Source organism: Sturnira hondurensis, unplaced genomic scaffold, assembly GCF_014824575.4.
Source record: "Sturnira hondurensis isolate 20B ecotype Veracruz unplaced genomic scaffold, ASM1482457v3 Scaffold0010128, whole genome shotgun sequence".
Classification (NCBI taxonomy): domain Eukaryota; kingdom Metazoa; phylum Chordata; class Mammalia; order Chiroptera; family Phyllostomidae; genus Sturnira; species Sturnira hondurensis.
The window spans coordinates 591,257-617,062 of NW_028082759.1; the positions used below are offsets into that span (position 1 = coordinate 591,257).

Consider the following 25,806-nt stretch of genomic DNA (forward strand, 5'->3'; position numbering starts at 1 on the left):
AACAGTCTTATTCATGGTACAATTCATCACATATTACAGATAAGCTCTTGGGAAGGTCTTAAATCACATAACAAATTTATAGTAGATTAGAATCCAAATATGTCCGCACAGTCAGATATAGAGGGCATCTTAATAATATCTTTATTGTGTTTTCTACAGTAACTTTTGCTAAGGCTCATCTGAAGGAACCAGCTTGTATTTAAGTAGACCTGTGGGGATTGCACTTGGCACATTAGACTGGCCTATGTATATGGCACAGTTTGATTTGGATTGAATGAAATACAAAGTTTCTTTTAAGTTACAACTAGTCAGTGAAACAGAATTATTTTGTTACTATTTCATTTTATTAATATTGATTATTACATTTTTAAAGATTTTATAAAATGCTATTTCTTTCGGTCTCCGGGAAAATAGACATATTTCTTACTGTGTTTCAGAATAAATACTTATCCTTTCTAGATTGCACAGTGATTTCTTCACTATTTCTCAAAAGCCTTCAACTTTATTTAAAGTGAAATTCTATATCAATTCACTCAATATACATTTACATTTATGACTTAATAGGTATAATATAAAGTTGCTCTGATCATCCTGATTTGCCACAAATTCTATTGAAGTGTTACTTATTTTTTTGTATTATTTATTTTGAAATAAATCATGAAAATGTTTAACTTTCCTATTCCCGGAACATTTGTATCACAACGGTAAATTATTATGAGATTTATGTTCAAATATTAATTATATTTCTAAATATTACCAGGATCAAATCAAGAAATTCATAAATTAGGACTCATTCCTCTAAAAGCAGAAATTATAGAAGATTATGCTGGAGATATTTTGTCAGAACTACCTTTTCTAAGCAGGTATTTATTTATTTATTTATTTATTTATTTAATAAGCAACTATGCTGGCATTCTGGTATAGTTAACAACAGAGGTGGCACGAACCAGGCCCAGAATGCCAACCAGCTACTGGCTGCTGATCTCCCCGCAGTGGAACACTTGTTTAGGTACACCTGGGATCTAAGCAGGTATTTATAGCAAAAAACTTCGCCTATTTGTGATATCACTGGGTGTTGTGAACTAGATTTATTGTTGTATTTATTGTAAACATATGATTAAAATTTTGCATTGGAAGATAATTTTAATGAATTTTGCTTTATATGTCGTCGATTATTATAATTTTTAAAGCTCTTATAAATCTTCCTTAAATAACTTTTTTTCATTTCTCTCATATAGAGACATCTCCTTTACCTTTTTCTCTGTAATAGGTATGACAAGTTAAGGGTATAATTAATGGGTGGCTGTGGTGTGGTGGTGGTAGCCAAAGCATAAAGCCAGATATGAGTGAATCATCAGTGTGGATCTTGAAATCATCGAGATGGTAGGAGAAGAAAACAGGGAGGAGACAGACAGCCAGCTAGGTTTATACCTTCAGTGAAAGAAAGGGAGTAAGAGGGGGATAAGTCTCTTCACAAAAAATGGTTGTAGATGCTGACCTGGGTGAGGCTGCATGAAGTATACTTGTACTAGAAGGTATTCATTGTTTACCTGAAATTCAATTTATCTCTGTGCCCTACATTTCTATTTGCTCAATCTATGAATCTCATGCCACAGTCCCATATTTCAATGGAATGAAAAGGGGAACAGATGTCCTGAAACAGCAAAGAAGAGTGAGGAGGGTATTCCCTTGTCTTTAGACCCAATAGTAAGGGAGAGTTAGGAAAAAAAAGAGCAAGCAATTTAAAAAAAAATTAGAAAAGTCCTCAGGGAAGAATCAGATCTTAAAGAAAGCTGGGTGAAAGGAATATTCAAAGAAGATTTTATAGGCAGATAGCATTACTAATTACTGTAAATTTTAGAAGATGTAGTGAGCTATGGAAGTAGATTAATAGGAAAATGATAGTCTGGTAAGGATGAATGGTGACCTTGTAATTGTAGATTTCAAATGAAGAGTGAGATAACAGAGATATCTGATTTGATGGAACTGTGGTTCTGAAGGTGGTTTGGGTAGTTCAAATGTTGACCATCATGCTAGGGACATGTCTTTTAGGCAGTTGATGGTGATGAGACCAGAAGTATGGTGGGGAAGTGTGGACACTGGTGGCCTCACAAGGAGACTGGAGTGTGTGGAAGTAAAAGTGTTCCTACAATAGCATATATGAAAGACATGACAAAACTAAACATTGTGAAAATAAATTATTTTGTAAATGTTATGTAGTTTTGAAATATGTATATATTTTTTAAAAAATGAAATTCTATCTCTACAAGACACCATGCAATAAAATAAATTCCAAGTGAATAGAAACCTAAATGTGAGAGTCAACAGCCATACCTGTGGAAACAATATAAGAAAATATCTTTATGACCCAAGGTAGAGTTATCAGGGCATTTAAATACTATATTAAAACATGTCATTTAAAAATGATATTGACAATATTAAAATTAAATACAGCAATACAAAAATATTGAAGATGTTTAGAATATATGTAACCAGCATAGAATTAATATAAATAATTTAGTGTAGAGAATTTCTACAGTTAATTAGAAAATTATGAATGAGATAAAAAAAGGAGGGAAAGAATAGGAATGGTTAATTCATAGACAAGCAAGTATGGTAATAGCCAATACAACTTTGAAAAGATGTTTAACTTCATTGTTACTCAAGGAAATAAAGATTAAAACTACAATTAGCTGTTATTCAATACCATTTTGGTAAAATTTACAAGACTAAGTGATGCCAAAGTTGTGTAGCAATGGAAACAGTGCTTACATCTCCAGAACATATTCCTCTTACAATGAGAAGTTTGTATCCTCTGACCAATACCTTCCTATTCTCCCCATTCCCAGTCTCTGGCAGCTACCATTCAACTCTCTGTTTCTATGGGCTTGGCTTTTCAAAAAATTCCACATAAAAGTGAGATCATATGATATTTGTCTTTCTCAATTTATTTCACTTATCATACAAGTGCCCGCTAGGTCCATCCATGTTGTCTCAAATGGCAGAATTTCCTTCTTTGTAAAGGCTGAATACCATTTTCATTGTAAATGTTTATCTATAAGTCTACCTATCAATTTATTTCTCTCTCTCTATCTCAATTTTTTAGCCATTGATCTTTCAGTAGATACTCAGGTTATTTCCATGTCTTGGCTATTATGTTTCTTGAACACAGTAGTCCCAGCTCACAGCCTTTCTCCTTGCTGTCCTGTTTGCTTGAAATGGTCTAACTCAGACACCCCTTAGCCCATTGCTCAGACACCTTCTCAGCAAGGCTTTTCCTGACCATTCCTCCTAAAAAACCCTGCCATCTCTTTCTTCCAAAACTTACTATCCTATCTCCTTGCACTATTTTCTTCCTTCATGCTTGTCCCCATCTGGCATAGTATTGGACATACAAGTCATGCACCATATGACATTTTAGTCAACAATGACTGCATATACAGCACTGTTCCTATAAGATGATAATGGTTTATAACAAAAAGTTTCTTTGTGATGTTGAAAGTAAAGGCCGAACCCAACTACAATGTTGAATTTACTTCAGGGTCTGGATGTTTTAAATAGACAAGGAGGCTCAGCGTGCTGTCCTGTACCTGCCCAAGATGGTGGCCCTGAGTTGGCAAGGGAGTGAACTGGAGGGCAGGAGGGAGAGCAGGAGCCTGTCCCTCCCAGGACCTAGGCCCTGCAAGCCCCTGCACACCCACGTGCATGAATGCATACACACTCACATGCACAAACTCATTTCCTTTCCTTTTCTGGTTATCTCTTTTCTTTCAGTCCCTTTCTGCTCTCCCTCTTGCTCTCCTTCTCCCTCTCTGTCCTATCCCTTTTCCTTTTTACTATTTCTCTTCTTGAACTTTATGTCTTTGGGTTGCTTTTGATCTCTATGCTCCCTTACCCTTTCTCCCTCTTCCTGACATTGTCCCTCTGAAGACACCTCCCTCCACAGTCCTCTCCATGTCCTTGAAAGTGTGGGTATTGTGTGCACGTGTTATCTTTTATACCACATTTTTACTGTACCTGTTCTGTGGTTAGCATCACAAATACTTAATTAGCCATTGTGTTATACCTCAGTACAGTGACGTGCTTTGCAGGTTTGTAGCGTAGCAGCCGTAGGTTATAACATACAGCCCAGGGCAGTAGTCCGCTATCCCACCTGGGCTTGGGTAAGTGCATTCTGTGATATTCACGCCATGAGGCAACTGCCTAACAAGGCGTTTCTCAGAACATATCTCATCCTTAAGTGACACATGACAGTATTTTACCTTTATAGTTCTTTGTTGTCTGTAAACCTCTGTTAGACTATATAAAATCCACAGACATTTTTTGAGACAAAACAAAAAGTCTGTTGCTCATTATCATATTTGTAGCATCTAGAGGAGTACCTGGGACATAGCAGGAACTCAGTGAATGTCTTGGAATAAGTGAATAGTGTGCTCATGGGTGTCACTTATTCCCCAATCTTTTCCTCTATGCTTGACATACTTTACACGTACACACATACACCCAAACAAACTAAAGTAATGCAGAAGCGCCTCTCAACTTTAGAAATATCATCTCTTATAGGTAATGCTACATGCACTTCATTATTATTTGGTACATAATTCCCTCACATACCAATAAATTCTTAATATGCACTTTTTATTGCTATAGAGATGACGTTTCTATGGATACTCATGCCCACTTCTTGACTCTTTCTTCATGGGAGTCATTAAAACCATACTTTTGTTCATTTATGATTACAAAATCAAGGGTAGAGACATATTAAATAAGTTCATGGCTTATAGTAGAAACTAAGAAAAAAGTATGTGTTTTATAATATATGCTCTTGGATTTGTTTTTCAGGGATGACCCAGCTATTACAGCTCTTTCTAAGAAGAAAGAGTTTGATGAACTCATACACTGGCATACTTCCAGGCCACTCAGCGATGATTTGGAAAGGATGATGTGCAGTGGTCAGTACAATATCATCAACATTCTTACATATTGAATAATTTATCCTTCGGTATTAGAAAAACTGACTCCTCTGAGATTAATGAAATCTAATGTACAGTCTTCTCCTTCTGTCTCTCAGGCCACCATACAAATTTCCGATACCTTTCACATCAGAACCGGGAAGAAACTAGTTTTTATAGTATAAAAATCTGTTGAGGGGTGGGGAAGTTATTTTGTGGAGACAGGATGTCTTAAATTTTTTTTCTTGGGTTGCTACAACAAATTACTTTGTACATTGTTTCAAATGTTCCTTTAGTTCTTTGTTCTTCTCAATGACAAATTCCTGTTGTGTTAGGAGCTCCAATACCTTCACTAATCACATTATATTTTCATTATTTGCCCAAATTACTAATTCTATTAACTACTTGGTTTAAAATACTGTTTAATAATTGTTAATGAAATGAAATGGGTTTTTTTAAAAAAAAATTATTTTAATTGTTGTTCAAGTACAGTTTTCTGTCTTTTACTCCTACCCCACCCCACCCCGCAGAGCTCCCCACCTCCCTCCCATTTCCACCCCCCTTAGTTTTTGTCCATGTGTCCTTTATACTTATTCCTGCAAACCCTTCCCCTTCCCCCTGAAATTCCCTCCCCTATTCCTTCTGGTCACTGTCAGCCTGTTCTCTATTTCATGAAATGTCATAAATATTCAAATAACTTAGTGATTATTTTGGCAGTGAGATATGGGGCAATACAGTTTTCTAATCTTGTTATCTTCTTGATTTAAAACTGGTACATGCTCATCAATATAGGAAAATTAAAAATCAGTTGTACACAGTTAGGATTCCGTATAGATTGGGAAGTGGCAGCCATATTGGTATTGCAAGTCTCTGACATACTCATTCAGCATTTATCTTATGAAACGAGATTTACTATATGCCCAGCTTTGGGCTGGGCTCCAGGTACCCATCTGGGAACATGAAAGATATGTTCCTGTTCTTGTAGTGCTCACAGTCTAGCAGGGAAAGCAGATGTTAAACAAGCCATTACCGAGGTACTTATTTAAGATTATGGTGAATACTATGATCTGGTGCAAAGGGTGTGAAGAGAGCCAGCTTAAGGATTTGGGAAAATTTCCAGCCAAATCTGGAAGTGGAAGATAGTTACCTTGGTATGTGTGTGAGTGGTGGGGACCAATAAGAAAGTTGCCAGAGAGCCTGTAGTGCAGAGTGATGTGAGATGAGTCTGAATCATGCACCGTTTAGTGGGGATTTTGAATGATAGGAGAGCAACAGGAAACCACTGGAATGTTCAAACCACACGAGCAACATGCTCAGGTTTACACTTACTCTGGGAGCAGCATGGTACATTCCTTTTAGTTGTGCCCAGTTCTGCTGCAGACTAAGAGGAGTCTGCAAATTGGTAATTCCTTGTTCCAGAGTCCATTCTATGACATTCCCTGGAATTTGATTAGTTGTTTTAGCCAAATATTTCTGACCTGGTTTGAGGGTAGTTTTCAGAGATTCTATTTCTAAATTGGAAGCTCTTGTGGAGTATTCGTGTCCTTTGTTCTTGACCCTATGCCCAGTCCATCAAAAATGCCAAAGGGCTGAGGTTTCTTTTGCAGTTTTGATGTCTTGGAAGAGAAGTAAAGCATAAGGTCACCATTGATTTATTTTTTTGAGATGTACCCATGAGGTTTATAGATTATGACAAGTGAAAATGCAAATGACAGACACTGATTTAAATTCTATGTTATTTATGTGTGGCTCAAATAATTTAATTTCTGTATCTCAATCTCTAGCATGTCTATAATTAGATTAGTGCAGATTTTAGGGGATTTGTCCAAGCCTTTTTCACAAATGCTTTCTAAATGGAATTCTTGTTCACAAATAGCATTGTCAGTCTATTATAATAATGTATTTATTTCCTACAGCTAAATCCAAAAATGCCAGAGAACGAAGGGAAATACAGAAATTACAGTGTTTTTATCACCTCTTTGGAAAATCAATGATAGGAAGTAGCAGATCAGTAAGGGTTATAAGAGGAAGAGAGCTGCCACCTCCAGAAAACTCTTCAGTGCAAAAGAAAAAAAAACACCAGGTACAGTCTTGACCTATCGGGGCTCAGTCATGATCAGGTCCCAAGACTCTACACACTCCATGAGAGACCTTCCTTAAGAATATCCAGTGTTGTGCACGTTGGTAGTCCAGTGTGTTATCAGAAAAGAAAACCCCCCACATTTTTCTAAAAAAAATAGTAACTGTCCAATCAAGCATACTCTAAATACTAACCATGAGTTAACAAATATACTTTTAAAATACTTGTAAGATGAAAAAAAAATAGAAATGAAGAGAAAAAAATCCTAATAGGATCTTAGCATTTTGGTAGTCATTTTCCCTTCATGTTATTGAAACTTTTTGGAACACTTTTTTGTGAGTGTATAATCCATAGTGTGGCTTGCCGTTACTAGTTTAATTCTCTCTTTTGAAATATACAAAAACAGGTAAGAAAAAGGGGAAGAAAATAACTGTCTGTTCTCACATCCCACAGATAAACAGTATTAACGTACTGACATACATCCTTTCAGTCATTTTTATTCATGATGTGCCTTCCCCCCCAATCCTTCTATATACATACTTTCAATCGATTTCCCTACCTATCAATATATAATAGCAATTTTTCTGTATTATTAAATGTTTGCATTATAGCACATTATTTTCCAAATTTTAAACAGCTTTTTAAAAAAGAGCATAATGGTCAAACATATTTAGTAAACTTAGACTAACTAGAAAATAATTTTGAAAATCACTAAAATTTTGTCCCACCCCAAAGCTACTTTTGTTGACTGTCTGGTAACTATCCTTCCAAGTTTTTCAATCTACACATATTTTCCTTCTGGGAATCGCTAGGCAAAAGTTGCATCTGTTTTTCTTTAAATCATAGCATGCTACTCTCTTGGCCAGTTTTTGTTTATACTGAAGTACCACGCTTTGCCTAGTTTTATAAAACATAGATATTCTAGTTGGATATTAGTTTGAAATAGTTTTTCTTAGACCCAACCTCACAGACTTGGAATACTAGAAGACTGGTATTATTATCATTATTAAGTCACATAATGATTTAATACTATAATAGCTGAGGATAGAAAGAAGGGAAAGTTGAATTGCCATTTTTATATGAATATAGATGTTTATATTTAGTTATTCAGGACCCCTAACTTCCTCTGTGATGTGCTACTTCAATGTGCTAAATGTAAACTAATGACCTGAGATATTAAATATTTCTTTCAAAAAATCAAATGTGAAAGACATTCTCTTCTTGCCACATCTATTGAGAAGATAAAGACCATTCTCCATAATCAGACTGTCGCCATTCTAGAAAATATCAACATCACTCTAAGGAGACACGCAGCTATTGTGAAAGGCCCCAGTGGCAGCCTGCGTAGGATATCAGTCACATCAACCTAGAACTCAGGCTCCTGGGAAAGAGAAGAGGACTCAGATTGACCATGTAATGGGAAACAGAAAGGAAATGGCTGCCATCTGCACTACCGGCAGTCATATACAGAACATGACCAAGAATGTTACCCTAGGCTTTCATTAAAAGATGAGGTCTGTGTATGCTCACTTCCCCATCAATGTTGGTATTTAGGAGGATGGTTCTCTCGTTGAAATCTGAAACGTTCAGGGTGAAAAATACTTTTACAGAGTTCAGATGAGGTCAGGTGTTGTTTGTGTAACATCTCAAGCCAAGAAAGATGAGTGAGTTCTTAAAGGAAGTAACACTGAACTTGTATCAGATTCAGCTGCTTTGATTTAACAACAATTGAAAACAAGGTTATCAGAACAGTTTGGGATGGTATTGATGTTTCTAGAAAGGGAACAGTTCAACCACCAGCTGATTAATAAGATTTATGCTGTCCGGTAAAGAATAGCAAGGTGCCAGATGACTACTCAAACTTATATTTGGTATTTTTAAAGATGCAATTAAATTAAAGCCATGTATTGAAAAAGATCAAATGGATGATTACGGAAACATTTGTGTTATTGTTGGCTTTCCCTATTTTTTTTTTTGGAAGACGAGTGCAGAAAAAATTATTGAGGAAAATCAAAAGAGACAGCTCGCTAAACTAGAGAAAAAAGAGGAAGGAAGATGGAATAACTTGTCTGACTATATTGAAAAGGAAATTAAAGAAAATCCTAGCTCTGGAATAAAAAGACTAGAGGATTTTATCCAAACATGCCCTGTGAAGTCTGTAAAATTTGCTGCAGAAATGGTAGGATTGGATGCCTGTTTCAAATTATGGGTGGAACACTGTTCAGAATCAGGTATGTAAACCACTTTATTTATTTATTTATTTATTTATTTATTTAAAGACTTTTCCCCAAATATATTTTATTAGTTATGTTATTACAGTTGTCCCATTTCCCCCCTTCATTCCCCTCCACTCTGCACACCCTGTCCCTCCCACATTTCCCCCTTTAGTTCATGTCCATGTGTCTTAAGTTCTTTAGCTTTTACATTTCCCGTACTATTCTTGCCCTCCCTGTCTATTTTCTGCCTGCCATCTATGCTACTTACTCTCTGTAGCTTCCCCCCCACCTTCCACTCCCCTGTTGCTAACCCTCCATGTGATCTCCATTTCTGTGTTTCTGCTCCTGTTCTAGTTGTTTCCTTGGTTTGTTTTTATTTTAGGTGTGGTTATTAGTAATTGTGAGTTTGCTGTCATTTTAGTATACATGTTTTTTATCTTCTTTTTCTTAGATAAGTCTCTTTAACATTTCCTAAAATAAGGGCTTGGTGATGATGAACTCCTTCAACTTGATCTTATCTGAGAAGCACTTTATCTGTCCTTCCATTCTAAATGAAAGCTTTGCTGGATAGAGCAATCTTGGATGTAGGTCCATGTCTTTCGTGACTTGGAATACTTCTTTTCAGCCCCTTCTTGCCTATAAAATCTTTTTTGAAAAATCAGCTGACAGTCTGATGGGAACTCCTTCATAGGTTAGTATCACCTTATATCTTGCTGCTTCTAGGATTCTCTCCTTCATTTTCATCTTGGATAATGTAATTATGATGTGCTTTGGTGTATTCCACTTTGGGTCCAACTTCTTTGGGACTCTCTGAGCTTCCCAGACTTCCTGGAAGTCTATTTCCTTTGCCAGACTGGGGAAGTTCTCCTTTATTTTTTGTTCCAATAAGTTTTCCACTTGTTGCTGTTCCTCTTCCCCTTTTGGTACCCCTATAATTCAGATGCTGGAACGTTTAAAGATGTCCTGGAGGTTCCTAAGCCTCTCCTCATTTTTTTGAATTCTTGTTTCTTTATCCTTTTCAGTTGGGTTGTTTCTTTCTTCCTCTGGTCCACTCCATTGATTTGAGACCCAGTTTCCTTCCTATCACTATTGGTTCCCTGCGCATTTCCCTGCATTTCAGTTAGTTTAGCCTTCATTTGTTCCTCTGATTTGTGACTAAAATCAACCAGTTCTGTGAGCATCCTGATCAACAGTGTTTGAACTGTGCATCTGATAGGTTGGCTATCTCTTGGTCCCTTAAAAAGTATTGGCTCTGGGGAACTGAGCTGTTTTTCTGCTTGAGCCATTGGGTTTTGGTCTGTTTGCACCAATTACGTATGAGGGGCAGAGCCTTAGATGTTCACCAGGGTGGGTCAACCCAGTTGCTGGGTTGTGATGCTGTATGTGGGGGTGGAGTCAGAGACGGAAAAAAAATGGTGCTTTGCTCCGCTGTCTGTTGCACCTCAGCCTCTTCCACCACTTCCCCCAAGAAAACTGAGCCTTTCTGATGCTGATTCACGTGTGGGTGGGCTTGTGTGCATTCTAGGACCCTGTGGGTTTCTCCAACGAACTTTCCTGTGAGGGTGGGAGTCTCTCCCTGCGCCTCAACCCCCACAAGTGTTTTTAATCGGTGTTTTGAGGCTTTATTTCCCGGTGCTAGGACCCTGGGTTGCGCAGTCTGTCTCACTTCCTAGGTACTGTGCACGAATGTGGGACTGCTGTATGGTTAGCCAGACACCTTGCGCACTGTGCCCCGCTTCTCCATCGTTGCCCCGCTCGGTCTGCCCATTGCCACCCCAAGCCCGGGGTCTGCCAGCCACCACCTGGGTGCCCAGGGTCTGCCCGGTGCTGTCTTGCACACCCAGGGTGCCTTGCGTGCCCTGTGTCACTGCTTCCTGTGCTGTGACCCCTCTCCGCTCATCCACCCAACTGCACCCCGCCTACCAGTCTGGATGAATGTGTCTATTTTAACTCCTTGGTTGTTGGACTTCCATACAGTTTAATTTTCATTCCGTTTTTGTTGTTACTTTGTTTCTGAATTGTTGTTGTCCTTATTTTGGTTGTTTGAGAAGGCACAGTGTGTCTACTTACGTCTTCATCTTGGCCAGAAGTCCTGTAAACCATTAACTTGAGAAATTTCTTGAAATGTTAATTAAAGATCAATAGGAACAGAGCAAAAGAATTGATACTGGCCACATATGCTGATTTTTCTGGCCTGTATGACCTCAAGAATTCTTTGATGCCTAAATAGTAAGAACATCTCCTTTTGTTTGATCCACTAACAACATTGTGGCCATTTGTGCATCGGATGGGTATTGGTGAGCAGATTTCATTTGAAATTCAATTTAGTAAACAGTTCTTCAAGTTCAAACAGTTCAGGAGCTGGCTACCTTATCAAGTGTCCACGTGGCTTCTGAAGAGAAGAGCACATGTCACCCCTGCGCTGAAGGTGTGTTGTGCGGTAGCCGTAACCAAAGCTGCACACAGCACATTCTCACGTGAAGTCATCTATAGGTTCTGTTAGTTTAAGCAAAATAATGTATAGTGAAACTACTTTTACCACAGGTTTATTGATAGTAGAGAGAGTTAAGTTCCCAAGGCATCTCATTTACATTGCCATGAAACAATGTTGAACAGAATGATTTTATCTAAGGACCGACTATATAAATTCTCAAAATTCTCTGAGGCAGATTTTGTTACCCTGATATTGCACCTAAGAAACTGAGGTTCCAGTAGAACAAGTTATGTGCCCAAATGTCAGTGACAGAACCCGAACTTTAATACAACATTCTTCCTGCTAAGTGTATGCACAATTTAAATAATTAGTTAAATCGAGGCACAACAGTGTTTGGATAAAGGCCAGAAAAATTAATATTTTCCATTGGAGAGAAGATAAAAGGTGTTTATATTTTAATTGGATATCTTTACTATCTTTTCCCAGGAAAGCAAGTATTGAAAAATAAAATATGGAATAGCCTTCTTTTAAAAATGTCAATCCATCCTCTGTATTAATCCTTATGATTAATAACTATTGCTGCCCTGGCTGGTATAGCTCAGTGGGGTGAGTGTGGGCTAAGAACCAAGGGTCACCGTATTGATTCCCAGTCAGGGCACATGTCTGGGTTGCAGGCCAGGTCCCCAGTGGGGTCCATGTGAGAGGCAACCACACATTGATGTTTCTCTTCCTCTCTTTCTCCTTCCCTTCTCCTCGCTCTAAAAATAAATAAATAAGAGATTAAAAAATAATAACCATTGCCATTATTGTATCACTCTCTATTAATTAATTTTTTGCTTGATCTTAATAATAACCATATAAGAGAAGGCCTATTATTAGTATCACATTATCTATCTATAAAATAAAGCTTAGAGATGTAACTTTTCAAGTTCCTAAGATAAGTACAGGCAACTGAAATATGAATTTAAGATAAATAGCATTTAAAAAATATATGTTATGAAATATGTATCTCGAACAGAATCTTTTGTATTTTGCTTGCTAAAGCTGGCAATATTACTCTAACTTGAAGCTATACTCTTAACTACTGTGCAGTTGACTAGTCAGCATGAATTCCTCAGTTTTTGTGAGTGATTCGTGTGAATATGCTTGCTTTCCTTATTTTGCAATAAAATTAAATCATGCTTGGGGGTATTATTATCAGTATCTTGTGTAGCTTAAGTTATTCATGCTAATTTTTTTTAAACAGAAGCAGTATCCAGAGATATAAACATCATAATTAACTTGATGAAAAGGATTCACATAATTCATGAAAAATATTCTGAACTATTACAAAATGCACATCGACAAAAAATAGCCAAATATCTAAAATATATTGGATTTGAGAACTTGGCACACTTACTATGTCCTCAGGTAGAGTTCTTTGGGTAAAATAATTTGAACAACTATGTGTACTCATTAGATAGATCCTTATAAGAATATTTTCTCTACTAAAGATGCTGTTTTAAGATCGGCAAGAGCCCCTTCATTGAAACACAGGTTTTAGTGAGTGTGTGTTTGGGGGGGGGGGCTTATTCATATTTAACAACGATCAAAGATTATACTGAATTATAATTAAAAGATGAATTTCATATTGCATTTTAATTATATTTGATGGAACATAGTATTGCACATCAAACGGTATTTAAAAATTATAGTAAAGATGTAGTATCTGTATCTTTCCCTTCATTGTTAACTCTAAACAATTGAAATGTGAAACAGTAATCTTGAAGCAAACTACAACATGATCGATGATAATTTTTTTATCCAGATTTGAAGTCTTAAGTATGCAAATCTAATCCGCCGTACTCATTTTAGGTGCAGAAATCAAGTGCTGAGAAGGATACTTCTAAATACTCAGTTCACACGGGGGCAGCTCGGTTTCAGCTAACATACATGGGTCCTTATTTATTTCGAGAAGAAAGAAGTGATCCTGATCCCAGAGTGCGTCGTTTCATACCAGACACGTGGCAGGTACTCATGGCAAAGACTCTGCAGCCTGGGAGAGCCAAGAAACTTGATGGAGACAGTTGGTTCAGATCTCACAGCGTGCAACAAGTTTGGGATGTGTAAATCATTACAGAATACAACATAATGACAATGAAAATAAATTGTGTCTTTACCAAAGACATAAAGAAATAAAGAAAAGAGTCCATTGAAATGAAAAGGAATTGATTGTATTAAATGATAGAGCCTGGATTAAGAATTAAGCTAACTCCAGTTAGACTTGCTGTCATCAATTGAACTACGTAATTTTTACCTACATCAGCTTAATTTCAAAATGTAGTGTCTGGTGGTTAATGATATGTATTCGGCAAGAGTTTACTGTTTTCTGAGAGTAGTGGTGCTTTCAGATTTTCCCAAGTTAAACAACAAAGTCATTCACAATATATCATGGGGAATAATGATAAATATATAGCCTATTACATATGTGCATGTTTTTTAAACTGCTATTTTCTACACTGTATTCATTTGTTGACCCTTTATTTATAAACAGAAAAATGGAACTCTAAAGAACAGTAGGTTTTGGTAATTTTGATTTTAGTCTGAGTTTCCCCAGCTTAAGCTAAAAAGAATGCAGGGAGCTGGGCTGCATGGTAGCCTGGGCAGATCCCTTTGTGATGATGTCTGTATATTTGGGGATTTTTATCCAAGGTTTTTTTTGTTTGTTTGTTTTTGTTTTTTTAACCAATGTATGGTTGCCTTTTGTGCATCCTCTCCTGGGAGTTGGCCTGCAGGGAACCGGCCTGCAACCCAGGCATGCGCCCTGACTGGGAATCGAACTGCGATCCTCTGGTTCGCAGGCCTGTGCTCAATCCACTGAGCTACACCAGCCAGAGCTTTATCCAAGTTTTATGTGAAGAATTTTTTAGTAGAAAATATGATGTGAATTAAGTAACTTCCAAACAGCAGAAAATGGCGATTCCCTTCACTACCTGCCATCTCGAACACTAGCTAATGTGTCTCAGAAGAAACTGTGAATACTAATTTGCAGTGACGTTGCCTTTAAATTACAATTTGACACTAAGTCTGTATTTTCAAAATAAAATGTGATTTCTTTTTATACAGAGGGAACTTCTTGATGTCGTGGATAATAATGAATCTGCTGTAATTGTTGCCCCAACTTCATCAGGGAAAACCTACGCTTCCTACTACTGCATGGAGAAAATTCTGAGAGAGAGCGATGACGGGGTGGTTGTGTATGTGGCCCCAACCAAGGTATTGGATCTGCAGGACACTAGATATCTTACGTGATTTTTCCCCACTGTAGTGGTGCCCTTAATCCCAGGGAAGTACCAGAATGTGCAGGTTCCAGCATTGCAGTCATGGATTCGAGTGCTTTTGTGATTTTGACCCAGTCTCTTACCTTAGTTTCTCTACATGTACAAAGAGAATAATAATGCTTCTATAATACAGTGGTCCCCTCTTATTCATGGTTTTGCTTTCCATGGTTTTTGTTACCTGTGATTAAGTATGGTCCAAAAGCATTAAATGGAAAATTCGAGAACTAAAGAATTCTTAAGTGTTAAATTGTATGCTGTTCTGAATAGCTTGATGAAATCTTGTACCGTTCCATTCTGTCCTGCCCAGGACCTGAAGCATTCCTTTTCCAGGGTATCTGTGCTATATACACTCGCCACCCATTAATCACTATGCAGCCCTCTCTGTTATCAGATTAACGGAGTCTTGACACTACCATACTTATGTTCATTAACATCATTTTACCAAATAATGGCCCCAAAGTGCAAAGTTAGTGATGGCGGCAATTCAGATATGCCAAAGAGAAGCCATGAAGTGCTTTCTTTAAGTGAAATGGCATGTATGTATAGGAAAAAACATAATACTGTATGTAAGGTTCACTGCTATGCGTGGTTTCTGGCACCCATTGGGAGTCTAGCACCACATACTCTGAGGATAAAGGGGGACTGCTGGACTTGAATTCTAAGCATTGAAATGACATATGTAAAGCATCTAAAATAATCTGGGGTGTCAATATTGATCAATAAGTGATGGCGTTCACCCTTATTTTTAAAAGTTATTTTATTGCTTAAACCTCCGTAGGTCCAGCAATTATTAGAAATCAGGATTTAAAACTTTTGAGAATTTTGCTGAAAGAAAACATGTGACTCAGTGCCAGGGTTAAGATAGTGTAGATAGGTTCATAAGAGACAGCAGGAGAGAAAAGCAGCCACTCCCATTTTGCCGTCACTGTCTGTGGAATCGCCCCCTGATTATTACAAGTGCTAAAGGCGCCTTTCTTTACAGCACCCTGTGTAAAACAAAGTAAAGAAGCTCTTAGCTAGATCAGAATTTTTTCTTCTTCCGGAAGGAATTTGGGGTATTCCTTCCCTTCTCTTTTCCATGGAGAATACTTGATTTCAGGCCTTAAAGATACACTGGGAGAAGCAATTCAGAATGCTAGTGTCAGAGGGGTCATCTCTGTCATATTGCCCAGTCCTCTCACTTTATGGATGAGGAAACTGGGGATTAGTGAAGGTAAGAAATGTGCCAATACTGGAGAACCGTTTAGGTTTTCAAATAAAAATCCATCATAGGAGTTCTCTTGTATAGATATATGTCACATTTATGTGGCATAGATTATTATTTATTGTTTTCAGGCATCACATTAATAAGCACAGTAATATATATATATATTAAGGAAGATTTTTAAATGGAACTAGTGGGAAACATTTAGTGTATGGAATTCTTTAATGAAGACAAGAATTATATAAAATTGGCACTCTTTGCATGTAAATTTGTTCTGGATATTTTTTTTACCTTAAAAATGTTTTCAGTGTTGTCAATAATTCCTGAATAGAGGATTATGTCTTTTATGATTTAAGGCTCTTGTGAACCAAGTGGCAGGAACTGTCTACAGTTTATTCACCAAAGCACTGCCAAAAGGGTTAACGGTGTGTGGCGTTTTTACAAGAGATTACCGTCATGACACCTTCAATTGTCAGGTATGCCATAGACATGAACACATAATAGATAACAATGCGTATTTCAGTAGGCACTTCAAAGTTTTAACATGAGTGTGCATTAAATTCACAATTACCTTTAGACATATATTTATGTTTTAATATTGTTTATATTATTTTTATTTAATAATTTGGATAACTTCTTAAAAATTGTATTTTCTATGTAAAGTCAAATGCTTTTCTGAATTTTTAACATGAGGAAGCAGCTGCCTTCAGGGGCAATGGTTTCAAATTGTGATGATTTTATATTCCCAATGTATGATGTGGGAAAATATATCTTAATGAAATCAGCTTAACTTTTTGATAGATTTGTTACACAAATCTGTTCTACTTTTCTACAAATGAGGTTGAACATATTGTGTGATTTAAAATATTTTACTGGTGTTTAAAAGGGGAAGCTTGAGATTTTAAAAATATTTTATTTATTTATTATTTTTAGAGGGCAGAGATGGGAAAGAGAAAGAGTGGGAGAGAAACATCAATGTATGGTTGCCTCTCATGTGTCCCCTACTGGGGACCTGGCCTGCAACCCAGGCATGTGCCCTGACTGGGAATCGAACCAGTGACACTTTGCTTCACAGACCTGTGCCCAATCTATTGAGCTACACCAGCCAGGGCTGAAGCTTGAGGTTTTTAAGAAAATGGAGTCAATGCTTTTTTATTTTTTCTTTAACCAGGTATTGGTGACAGTGCCTCAGTGTTTGGAAATACTCTTGCTGTCACCTCGTCATCATAAGTGGGTGAAAAGCATAAGATATGTCATATTCGATGAGGTATGCTACCTTTCATTACCATTGCTCCACTAAGTATTTTGATGTACATAGAACATGTAAAGATGAAAATCATATGGTTAGTTATTCAATATTCACTTTATGGAAGGGATAGACTAATGTGCTGGTAGTGAAAGACAGATCTGGAAGGAGTGAAAATGGGAAAATGAAAATAAAATTCTAGGATAAAAGTGATAGTAGTAGAGGAAAAGTAGCCCAGAAATCACTGGACACACCAAGGCATTAACAAGAGACATTTCTTTTCTTTAATCCATAGAACTTTATCCCACTGAACCATCTATGTTTATTTTATTTTATTTAAAAAAATTTACCCTCACTTGAGGATATGCTTATTGATGTTAGCGAGAGAGAAAAGGAGGGAAAGAAATATCGAGCAGTTGCATCTCATACCTGCCCAGCTGGGAACTGAACCCACAAGCCAGGCACGTGCCCTTACCAGGTATCAAACCCCAGACTGTTCAGCTTATAGGACACGTGCTCCAACGAAACAGCCACAGTGGGGAGAGCTGAATTTAGTGTCTTTTAAGAAGTACTTTCTTATTACCTTTACTTGTTGCGTTAATGGCTAAAATTATTCATGCCATTCTGTTGCTGGTTTAAAAGTGCCTCATATGCTGGCTAGCATTCATTTGATGGATGATATCAGGAAGGAAATAAAAAGCAAAATACAAACAAGCAAACAAAATAAGTAAACAAACTAAAATAAATAAACAAAATAGACAGGCTGCAAATTTAGGAAAATGATGTAATTTGAACATAAATTTTTAGTTTTTTTCTAATACATGTATGTATTCTTTTCTAATGCATTAATATATTGAAAGTTATATATTAACCTTAATGTACTGCTGTAGCAACATTTGAAAATTACCTTTTTGATCATTCAGTTTAAAATGTTTTAACTGCCAAAAAAAAAAATGTTTTAACTGCCATCATGATTTCATTTTTGGTCCATAGGTTAATTTAAAAACATATTTTTAATTTCTAAATATACTTTTTAAAACTATCTTTTGTGGTTTGCATTTCTAGCATAGTTACATTTAGGCCAAGAATATATCTGTATAGTTTTTATCCTTTGAAATTCAAGTTGATAAATAATTTTCATGTCAGTAACATATAGCGAGAAAATGAGATAAAGAAGCATTCTAATTTACCATTTATAATATCACAAAATACATAGTGTACTTTGAAATAATTTTTTTAAAAAGTGTACAGGATTTTATATAGAAAGTGTTAAACTTTATTGAGTGATGTTTAATAAGATTTTTTGAAAGAATAAAATGAATAGAGGTAGACCATATTTGTGCACTGGAAAATTGAATATTATGATTATAATTATAATAGATCATTGTGGACACAATAGGTTATTTTGGACAATTTGAAGCCCTAAATTGTCCTATAGATTCAGGGCAATCACAAGAAAAACTCACAGATTGTTTTTCTGTCCCGTTGTGGTATCTGTGAGAGTGTGTGCATGTGTACATGCACATTTGTGTGTTGGGAGGAGAGAACCAATTACCAGATTCTGAAATTTACATGGAAAGCAAAAGGCAAAAAATAGCCAAGATACATTTGAAAAAGAAGATTAAAGTAGGCAGAAAGATGTATTTGAAAAAGGAGATCAAAGTGGACAGAAGTGTTCTTTCAGGATTTCAATCAGGATTTATTGTAGACCAGAGGTCATGAAGTGATGTCTTTTGAAACAGGGATAAACATATAGGCAAATGGGCCAAAGAACCCAGAAACGGAATCATATATAAACCTTTAATTTAAGAAAAAAGTGGCACTGGAGCCCTGGCTGGTGTAGCTCAGTGGATTGAGTGCGGGCCTGCGAACCAGACGATCGCAGTTTGATTCCCAGTCGGGACACATGCCTGGGTTGCAGGCCAGTTCTCAGCAGAGGACGCATGAGAGGCAACCATACACTGATATTTCTCTCCCTTTCTCCTTCCCTTCCCCTCTAAAGATAAATAAATAAAATTTTAAAAAAAGAGTGAGCGTGGAATAAAGATATTTCAAGTGAAGTATCAAAAAATGTTTAAAAAAAAGAAAAAAAGAAAAAAGTGGCACTGGAAACAGTATTGGAAAAACTAGAAATCCATGTGGAGAGATAAAAAATTAAATCACTTCCTTACATCATACACAAAACCAGTTTCAAATTATTTAAACATAGAAATGTCAAAGGCAAATTTCTAAAACTTTAGAATATATTATCTGAAGAGAATATTTTTATTACTCAGGAGTTGATAAAAACCTCTTAAACACAAACTTGAGAGTACAAGCTATAAAAATAGATTAACAAATTTAACTGCATTAAAATAAAAAATTTTATTTATCAAAATATATCAAGAGAATGAAATTATAAGTCACTGAGTGGGAGGTATTTGTAACTTATATTTGGAAAAATAACTCTCATCCAAAACATATCAGGATTTCTCTAAGATATTAAGAGAAAAGAAACTCACAAAAAGAGATTTATAAATGACTCATATACCCCTGAAAAGAAACTCTGCTAAAAGGCTGATGATGTTTTTCTGAATTGTACACACTTAAAACCTGTATGGCTTTGTGCACCAATGAAACCCCAATAAATGCCATTAAAAAAAAAAGTTACATTAATGTCACAATAAAGCACACCCACCAGACAGTAAAGGTGAGAATCTGGTCCTGTCTACTGCCATGGAGGAAGTGGAGCAATGGGAAGACTCATACTCATCTGAAATTTTTTTGACAAAACCTAAAGATGACAATGCTTTATGAACAAGGAATTCCAATTCTAATTATATGCTTGAGGACTAGAAAAAAAGATTTTAGAACTTCCGCCCAAGATGGAGGTATAGGTGGAAACACTGTGCCTCTTCGAAGAACCAAATTTAAGGACAACAAAGATTTAGAAAAAAAACACAACCAGAACAGACAGAAAATTGAACTGTACAGAAGTCTGAAACAAACCATTCATCCAGACCAGTAAGAGGGGTGGAGTCAGTGGCCAGCAGAGAGGGCTCATGGCAGGAAAAAGTGGTGGTTGGTAGACCCAGGGGCTCAGGTGATGCAGGGCTAGCAGACCCCGGGTGTGGGGAGGGAACGAGCAGACCCAGTGAGCCATGAAAAGCCATTGGCTGAATGCAGACACACATTTATGCACAGATAAACTAGGCAAAAATGGTCAGTGTGACAGATTGCACAATCCAGGGCCCCAGCAACAGGAAATAAAGCCTAAAAGCAGCAATTGAAAACACCTGTGGAGGTTGAGGTGATAGGAGAGACTTCCAGACTCATAGGAGAGTTTGTTGGAGAGACTCACAGGGTCCTAGAATATACGCAAGCCCACCCACCCAGGAACCAGCAGCAGAAGGGCCCAGTTTGCTTGTGAGAAGTGGCAGAGGGGACCAAAATCTGAGAGAGCAAGGAATAAGTGCTATTGCTCCCTCTCTTACCCTACCCCCACATACAGTGTCACAATCCAGCAACTGGATTGACCCTCCCTGGTGGACACCTAAGGCTCTGCCCCTCATTCGTAACAGGCGTGAAAAGACTAAAAATTATAGCTTGAACAGAAGAACAAATCAAAGGCCCAGAGCCAATACTTTTAAGCGACTAAGAGATAGCCAACCTATCAGATGCACAGTTTGAAATGCTGGTGACCAGGATGCTCACAGAACTAGTGGAGTTGGGTTGTGAATTAGATGAAAAAATGAAGGCTACACTAAGTGAAATGAAGGAAAATGCACAGGGAACTGATAGGGATGGAAAAAAAACTGGGACTCAAATCAATGGAGTGAACCAGAAGATAGAAAGAAACAACCAAACGGAAAAGAATAAAGAAACAAGAATTCAAAAAAATGAGGAGATGCCTAGGAACCTCCAGGACACTTTTAAATGTTCCAACATCCAAATTATAGGGGTACCAGAAGGGGTAGAGGAAGAGCAACAAGTGGAAAACTTATTTGAACAAATAATAAAGAACTTCCCCAATCTGGCAAAGGAAATAGACTTCCAAGAAGTCCAGGAAGCTCAGAGAGTCTCAAAGAAGTTGGACCCAAAGTGGAATACACCAAGGCACATCATAATTATATTATCCAAGATTAAAATGAAGGAGAGAATTCTAGAAGCATCAAGAGATAAGGGGACAGTCACCTACAAAGGAGTTCCCATCAAACTGTCAGCTGATTTCTCAAAAGAGACCTTATAGGCAAGAAGGGGTTGGAAAGAAGTATTCCAAGTCATGAAAGGCAAGGCCCTACATCCAAGATTGCTCTATCCAGCAAAGCTTTCATTTAGAATGGAAGGACAGATAAAGTGCTTCTCAGATAAGATCAAGTTGAAGTTCATCATCACCAAGCCCTTATTATATGAAATGTTAAAGGGAATTATCTAAGAAAAAAAGAGAAAAAATATGAACAGTGAAAGGACAGCCAAATCACAGTTATTAACAACCATACATAAAACAAAAGCAAACTAAGAAGACAGCTAGATCAGAAGTGGAACCATAGAAATGAAGACCACATGGAGGGTTAGCAACAGGGGAGAGGGAGGAGGAGAGAGGGGGAGAAGGTACAGAGAATAAGTAGCATAGATAGTGGGGAGAAAATAAACAGGAGGAGGGCAAGAGTAGTGTGGGAAATGTAGAAGCTAAAGAACTTATGACCCATGGACATGAACTAAAGGGGGGATGAGGGGAAGAGGGTGTGCAGGGTTGAGGGGAATGAAGGGGGAAATGGGTCAACAGTAATGGCATAATCAATAAAATATATTTTTAAAAAAGAAAAAAGATTTTAGGTCTACAAAAATAAGACAATTTAAGACCTCTTGTGCATGTGGACCAGGTGATAGATGTACAAAATGCTTAAAACAGCAACTCAAATGTCCATTGGTGTGAAAATAAAATGTGGTATATTTATGCAGTAGAATACATAGATCAATAAAAATAAATATAAGAGAATAATCTTGAAATCATAATACTGAGTAAAGGCAGGTAAAGATAAACGACACATGCTATATAATTCAAATTATAAAATCTTACAAAAGTGGCAAAATCAACTTATATTGTTTGTGAACACATGTGTATGTATAAAGACGTGTAATGAAAACCAAGTCATAATTTAAAAAAAACAACATAGTAACCATCAAAGGAGTTTGTTATAATATGGACTTCTGAGAGAAATATTTGTCCTAGTTTATAAGAATTTTTGCTTCATTTAGTTAATCTGAATAATAGTTTGTTCATATGACAGTCTATTTTACACAGTTTATTGAATGTCATATTTCACCATAAAACAAAGGTTAAAAAAGAATGCAAAGATTGATTAAATAAAAATAATTGCATTACACATTGCTATACACAAAATTCTGATAACTACCATTATTTTAATGTTTACTGTGGATATTTATCTGAAATGACTTCCAGCTATAATGCCATTTACTCTTTGGAAGAAAACCAGCAAAGTAAGTACTGTTTTTATGGCGACTGAATTCAGGCAGAGAGATCTACTCTCCCCAGTTCGCCCCATGTTAACGGCAGAGCCAAGATTAGAACGCAGGCGGCAAGCTGCTTCCATTGTCTGCGTTGTAGTGCTCTTTCTCCATGGGGTAGGGCAGCCCAGGCCTCCAGAGGAGTTTGTCCACATAAAAAGGCGAAATGAACTGTCCTCTAACATACCAACGAAGGAAAAAGCTGCAAAATGTTCATTTTACATCTTTTGCATCTTTAGCTAAAATACTAAAAAAGAATTGCTTCTTACCAAGTTTCACATCATTATAAATTCCACATTCATCTCTGGTTTATTAGCATTCCAAACACATGCTCACAACTTTATGAAGATGAACTTGTTAGCAATATATTTCTGATGCCATTTACATATTTTTCTTGTCTTTCTTTCTCTGTATTTTGACTAAAAGCTTTTTGAAAGCTTCTCTTTACCTCTCCACAATGTTTACTTCATAGTGGATAAGTGAGTGCTTCATGGAGGATAAAGACTTCAATAAAAATCAGAAATAAAGTATAAACAAGACTTTTAACATTGAGTTGGGCTTTTATTTCTTATATTCATTCTGTAAAACATAGGCTGTAATATACATAAGGATCTAATTTTACTAAATGAAAGTTTGTTAGCCGAGAATCTTACAGAAATTAGTTAAAATCAAGTTTTTTAAAGTTGTTCTGGCTTTCATATATTATTATTAATTTCCCACTTCATTGTGGCAAACTAGTAATAAGTAAGCTAATAATCACTGCACTTATTCTATTCCCTTTACAATCAGAGGACTAGACTTTTTCTAGATTTCTAACTATTACGAAATAAGTGCTCTGTGTATACTCATGAACTGAAGCCTGGAGAGCTTTATTTACATCAAATATATTTGTTTCATAAATATTTTTATCTGCATTTCAGTGATAGAATTAATGACATGTGAGGAAATGCTTTATTTTTATAGAGATTTTTCTTCATCTTATGTTTTCATGGTGATTGCTATAATTTATCTAGTATTTCATTTGTAAACAAGACTTCCACAGTGTATTCTTTTGCTTAATTTGCTCTTGCTTATGAGTATTATTATCATGGCATGTGATAATCTTTTCACAGTTCAGGTGTCACCATGCATCATAGAGCAAGTCATCTCTCAATACGTTGTTCTCAAACCCAGTTTAATTCTTCTCCAAACCATGTTGGGATTCTTTGACCAACTTTGTCAGGAGTGAATGAACATTACTGAATGTAAAGAGTGGAAGAAATAATAAGCTCTGCTAGCAAAATGCATTCATATTTTCAGGGAAATTTTAACTTATTTTATACTGAGTCCATGTACCCACACTGCCAGGTTCACTGTCTCGGAGGAGAAATTGGCGCAGAAGTCTGGGAGCACCTCCTCGTCATGATCCGATGTCCCTTTCTGGCTCTCTCTGCTACCATCAGTAATCCTGAGCATCTCACCGAGTAAGCCTCAGTTTTGCATTCATTATCATTGCTATTAGTGATGATAATAGTAATAATTAATAATCTGGTACATTTTTAAAGAGTGATCTCTAAAAGAAAAAAACCTCTTCAAGCAAGACTTATTTTCTTTAAATTTTGTTACATGTAACTAGAAAACATTTGCTCCCATCCTTTGACTAGATAGATATAATTTATATACCTAATTCTTGAGGCACTTTGTGTAAGGGTTATTTAATTTTCCTCTTTATAGCTTGATATTTAGATTCCTAGAGAAGAGCATGTGGCCGGTTAGAACTGTTCTTCCAATATACTACGCACACTACTTTCCTGCACAAAACACCACAAGTGTTTTCTTTTTTCTTTTTTTAGATTTTATTTATTAATCTATAGAGGAGAAGGGAAGGAGAGAAGGAGAGAAATATCAATGTATGGTTGCCTCTCGTGAGTCCCCTGCTGGGAACTGGCCTGCAACCCAGGCATGTGCCCTGACTGGAAATCGAACCGCGATCCTCTGGTTCGCAGGCCCATGCTCAATTCACTGTGCTACGCCAGCCAGGGCCAAAAGTGTTTTCAAAATGAATCAACCCATAATCATAGAAATGGATGTAACTGTTTATTATATCAATGAATTCCATAAGAAACCTGAAAGAATCAGTTTTTGGTGATTGCATGAAAATAACAAGTAATTAAACTATGTGAATATAAATACAGTTTTAATATGTCTAAAGTTGAGGAGATTTTTATTCTCTTGGAATCAATTTTAATAATTTTTTTCAGAAAACAAATGATATAGTTTTTCCTGTGATGATAATACCTTTCTTCTTTTTTTAAATAACTAGATGGTTGGTGTCAATTAAAAGATACTGGCAACATGTTGAAAGCACAATGGAGAATTCTGGTCCATCGCAAAATGCCTTGAAAGTTGCCAAGAAACAACAAAGAAAAGGAGTGGGAAAGCCCTCGTACAGAGTGAGGCTGGGTATGAGCTTAACCTAGGAGAAGGAGAGCTCTGCGTGCTTGAACGTATTAGGGCGTCTTATATGTATAAATCAATCTGATTCCTACTACAACTCTGAAAGGAAATCAATTTTGTCTTAATATACAGTGGAAATGGAGTGAGAATGTTAGCTCTAGAAGATTGTTATGCTGAAGTCCACACAGCAAACAAATGTGGATCTAATAAATCTGTTGATGGTCAAAGTCTTTCCAAAGATTATCTGTTTCGAAACACTGAATTCCTGCATTATTCAGTGTGGTTTAGGACAGTACTGTAGCACAGATAAAGTTTCACTCCTTATTTTGTAAGAATACATTAAAGACAAAAATATTTCTAGAAGGCAGTTCAGTTTTGTTCTGCTGAAAAATCATTGCTTCAAAATAGCC

General features: G+C 36.6%; 1 protein-coding gene and 1 pseudogene across 1 annotated transcript in view; both read left to right on the forward strand.

Moving 5' to 3' along the window:
• LOC118995338 (probable ATP-dependent RNA helicase DDX60) overlaps positions 1–25,806 on the forward strand; it is an 83,960-nt gene that overhangs the window by 21,613 nt on the left and 36,541 nt on the right. The window contains exons 11-21 of the mRNA XM_037058249.1: positions 761–863; positions 4,843–4,952; positions 6,869–7,035; positions 9,011–9,263; positions 12,929–13,092; positions 13,537–13,692; positions 14,788–14,937; positions 16,563–16,682; positions 17,378–17,473; positions 24,308–24,423; positions 25,263–25,402. Coding sequence (XP_036914144.1) covers positions 761–863; positions 4,843–4,952; positions 6,869–7,035; positions 9,011–9,263; positions 12,929–13,092; positions 13,537–13,692; positions 14,788–14,937; positions 16,563–16,682; positions 17,378–17,473; positions 24,308–24,423; positions 25,263–25,402 — 1,575 coding nt within the window. The remainder of the gene's footprint in view (positions 1–760; positions 864–4,842; positions 4,953–6,868; positions 7,036–9,010; positions 9,264–12,928; positions 13,093–13,536; positions 13,693–14,787; positions 14,938–16,562; positions 16,683–17,377; positions 17,474–24,307; positions 24,424–25,262; positions 25,403–25,806) is intronic.
• Positions 8,164–8,840, forward strand: LOC118995258 (60S ribosomal protein L9-like; annotated as a pseudogene).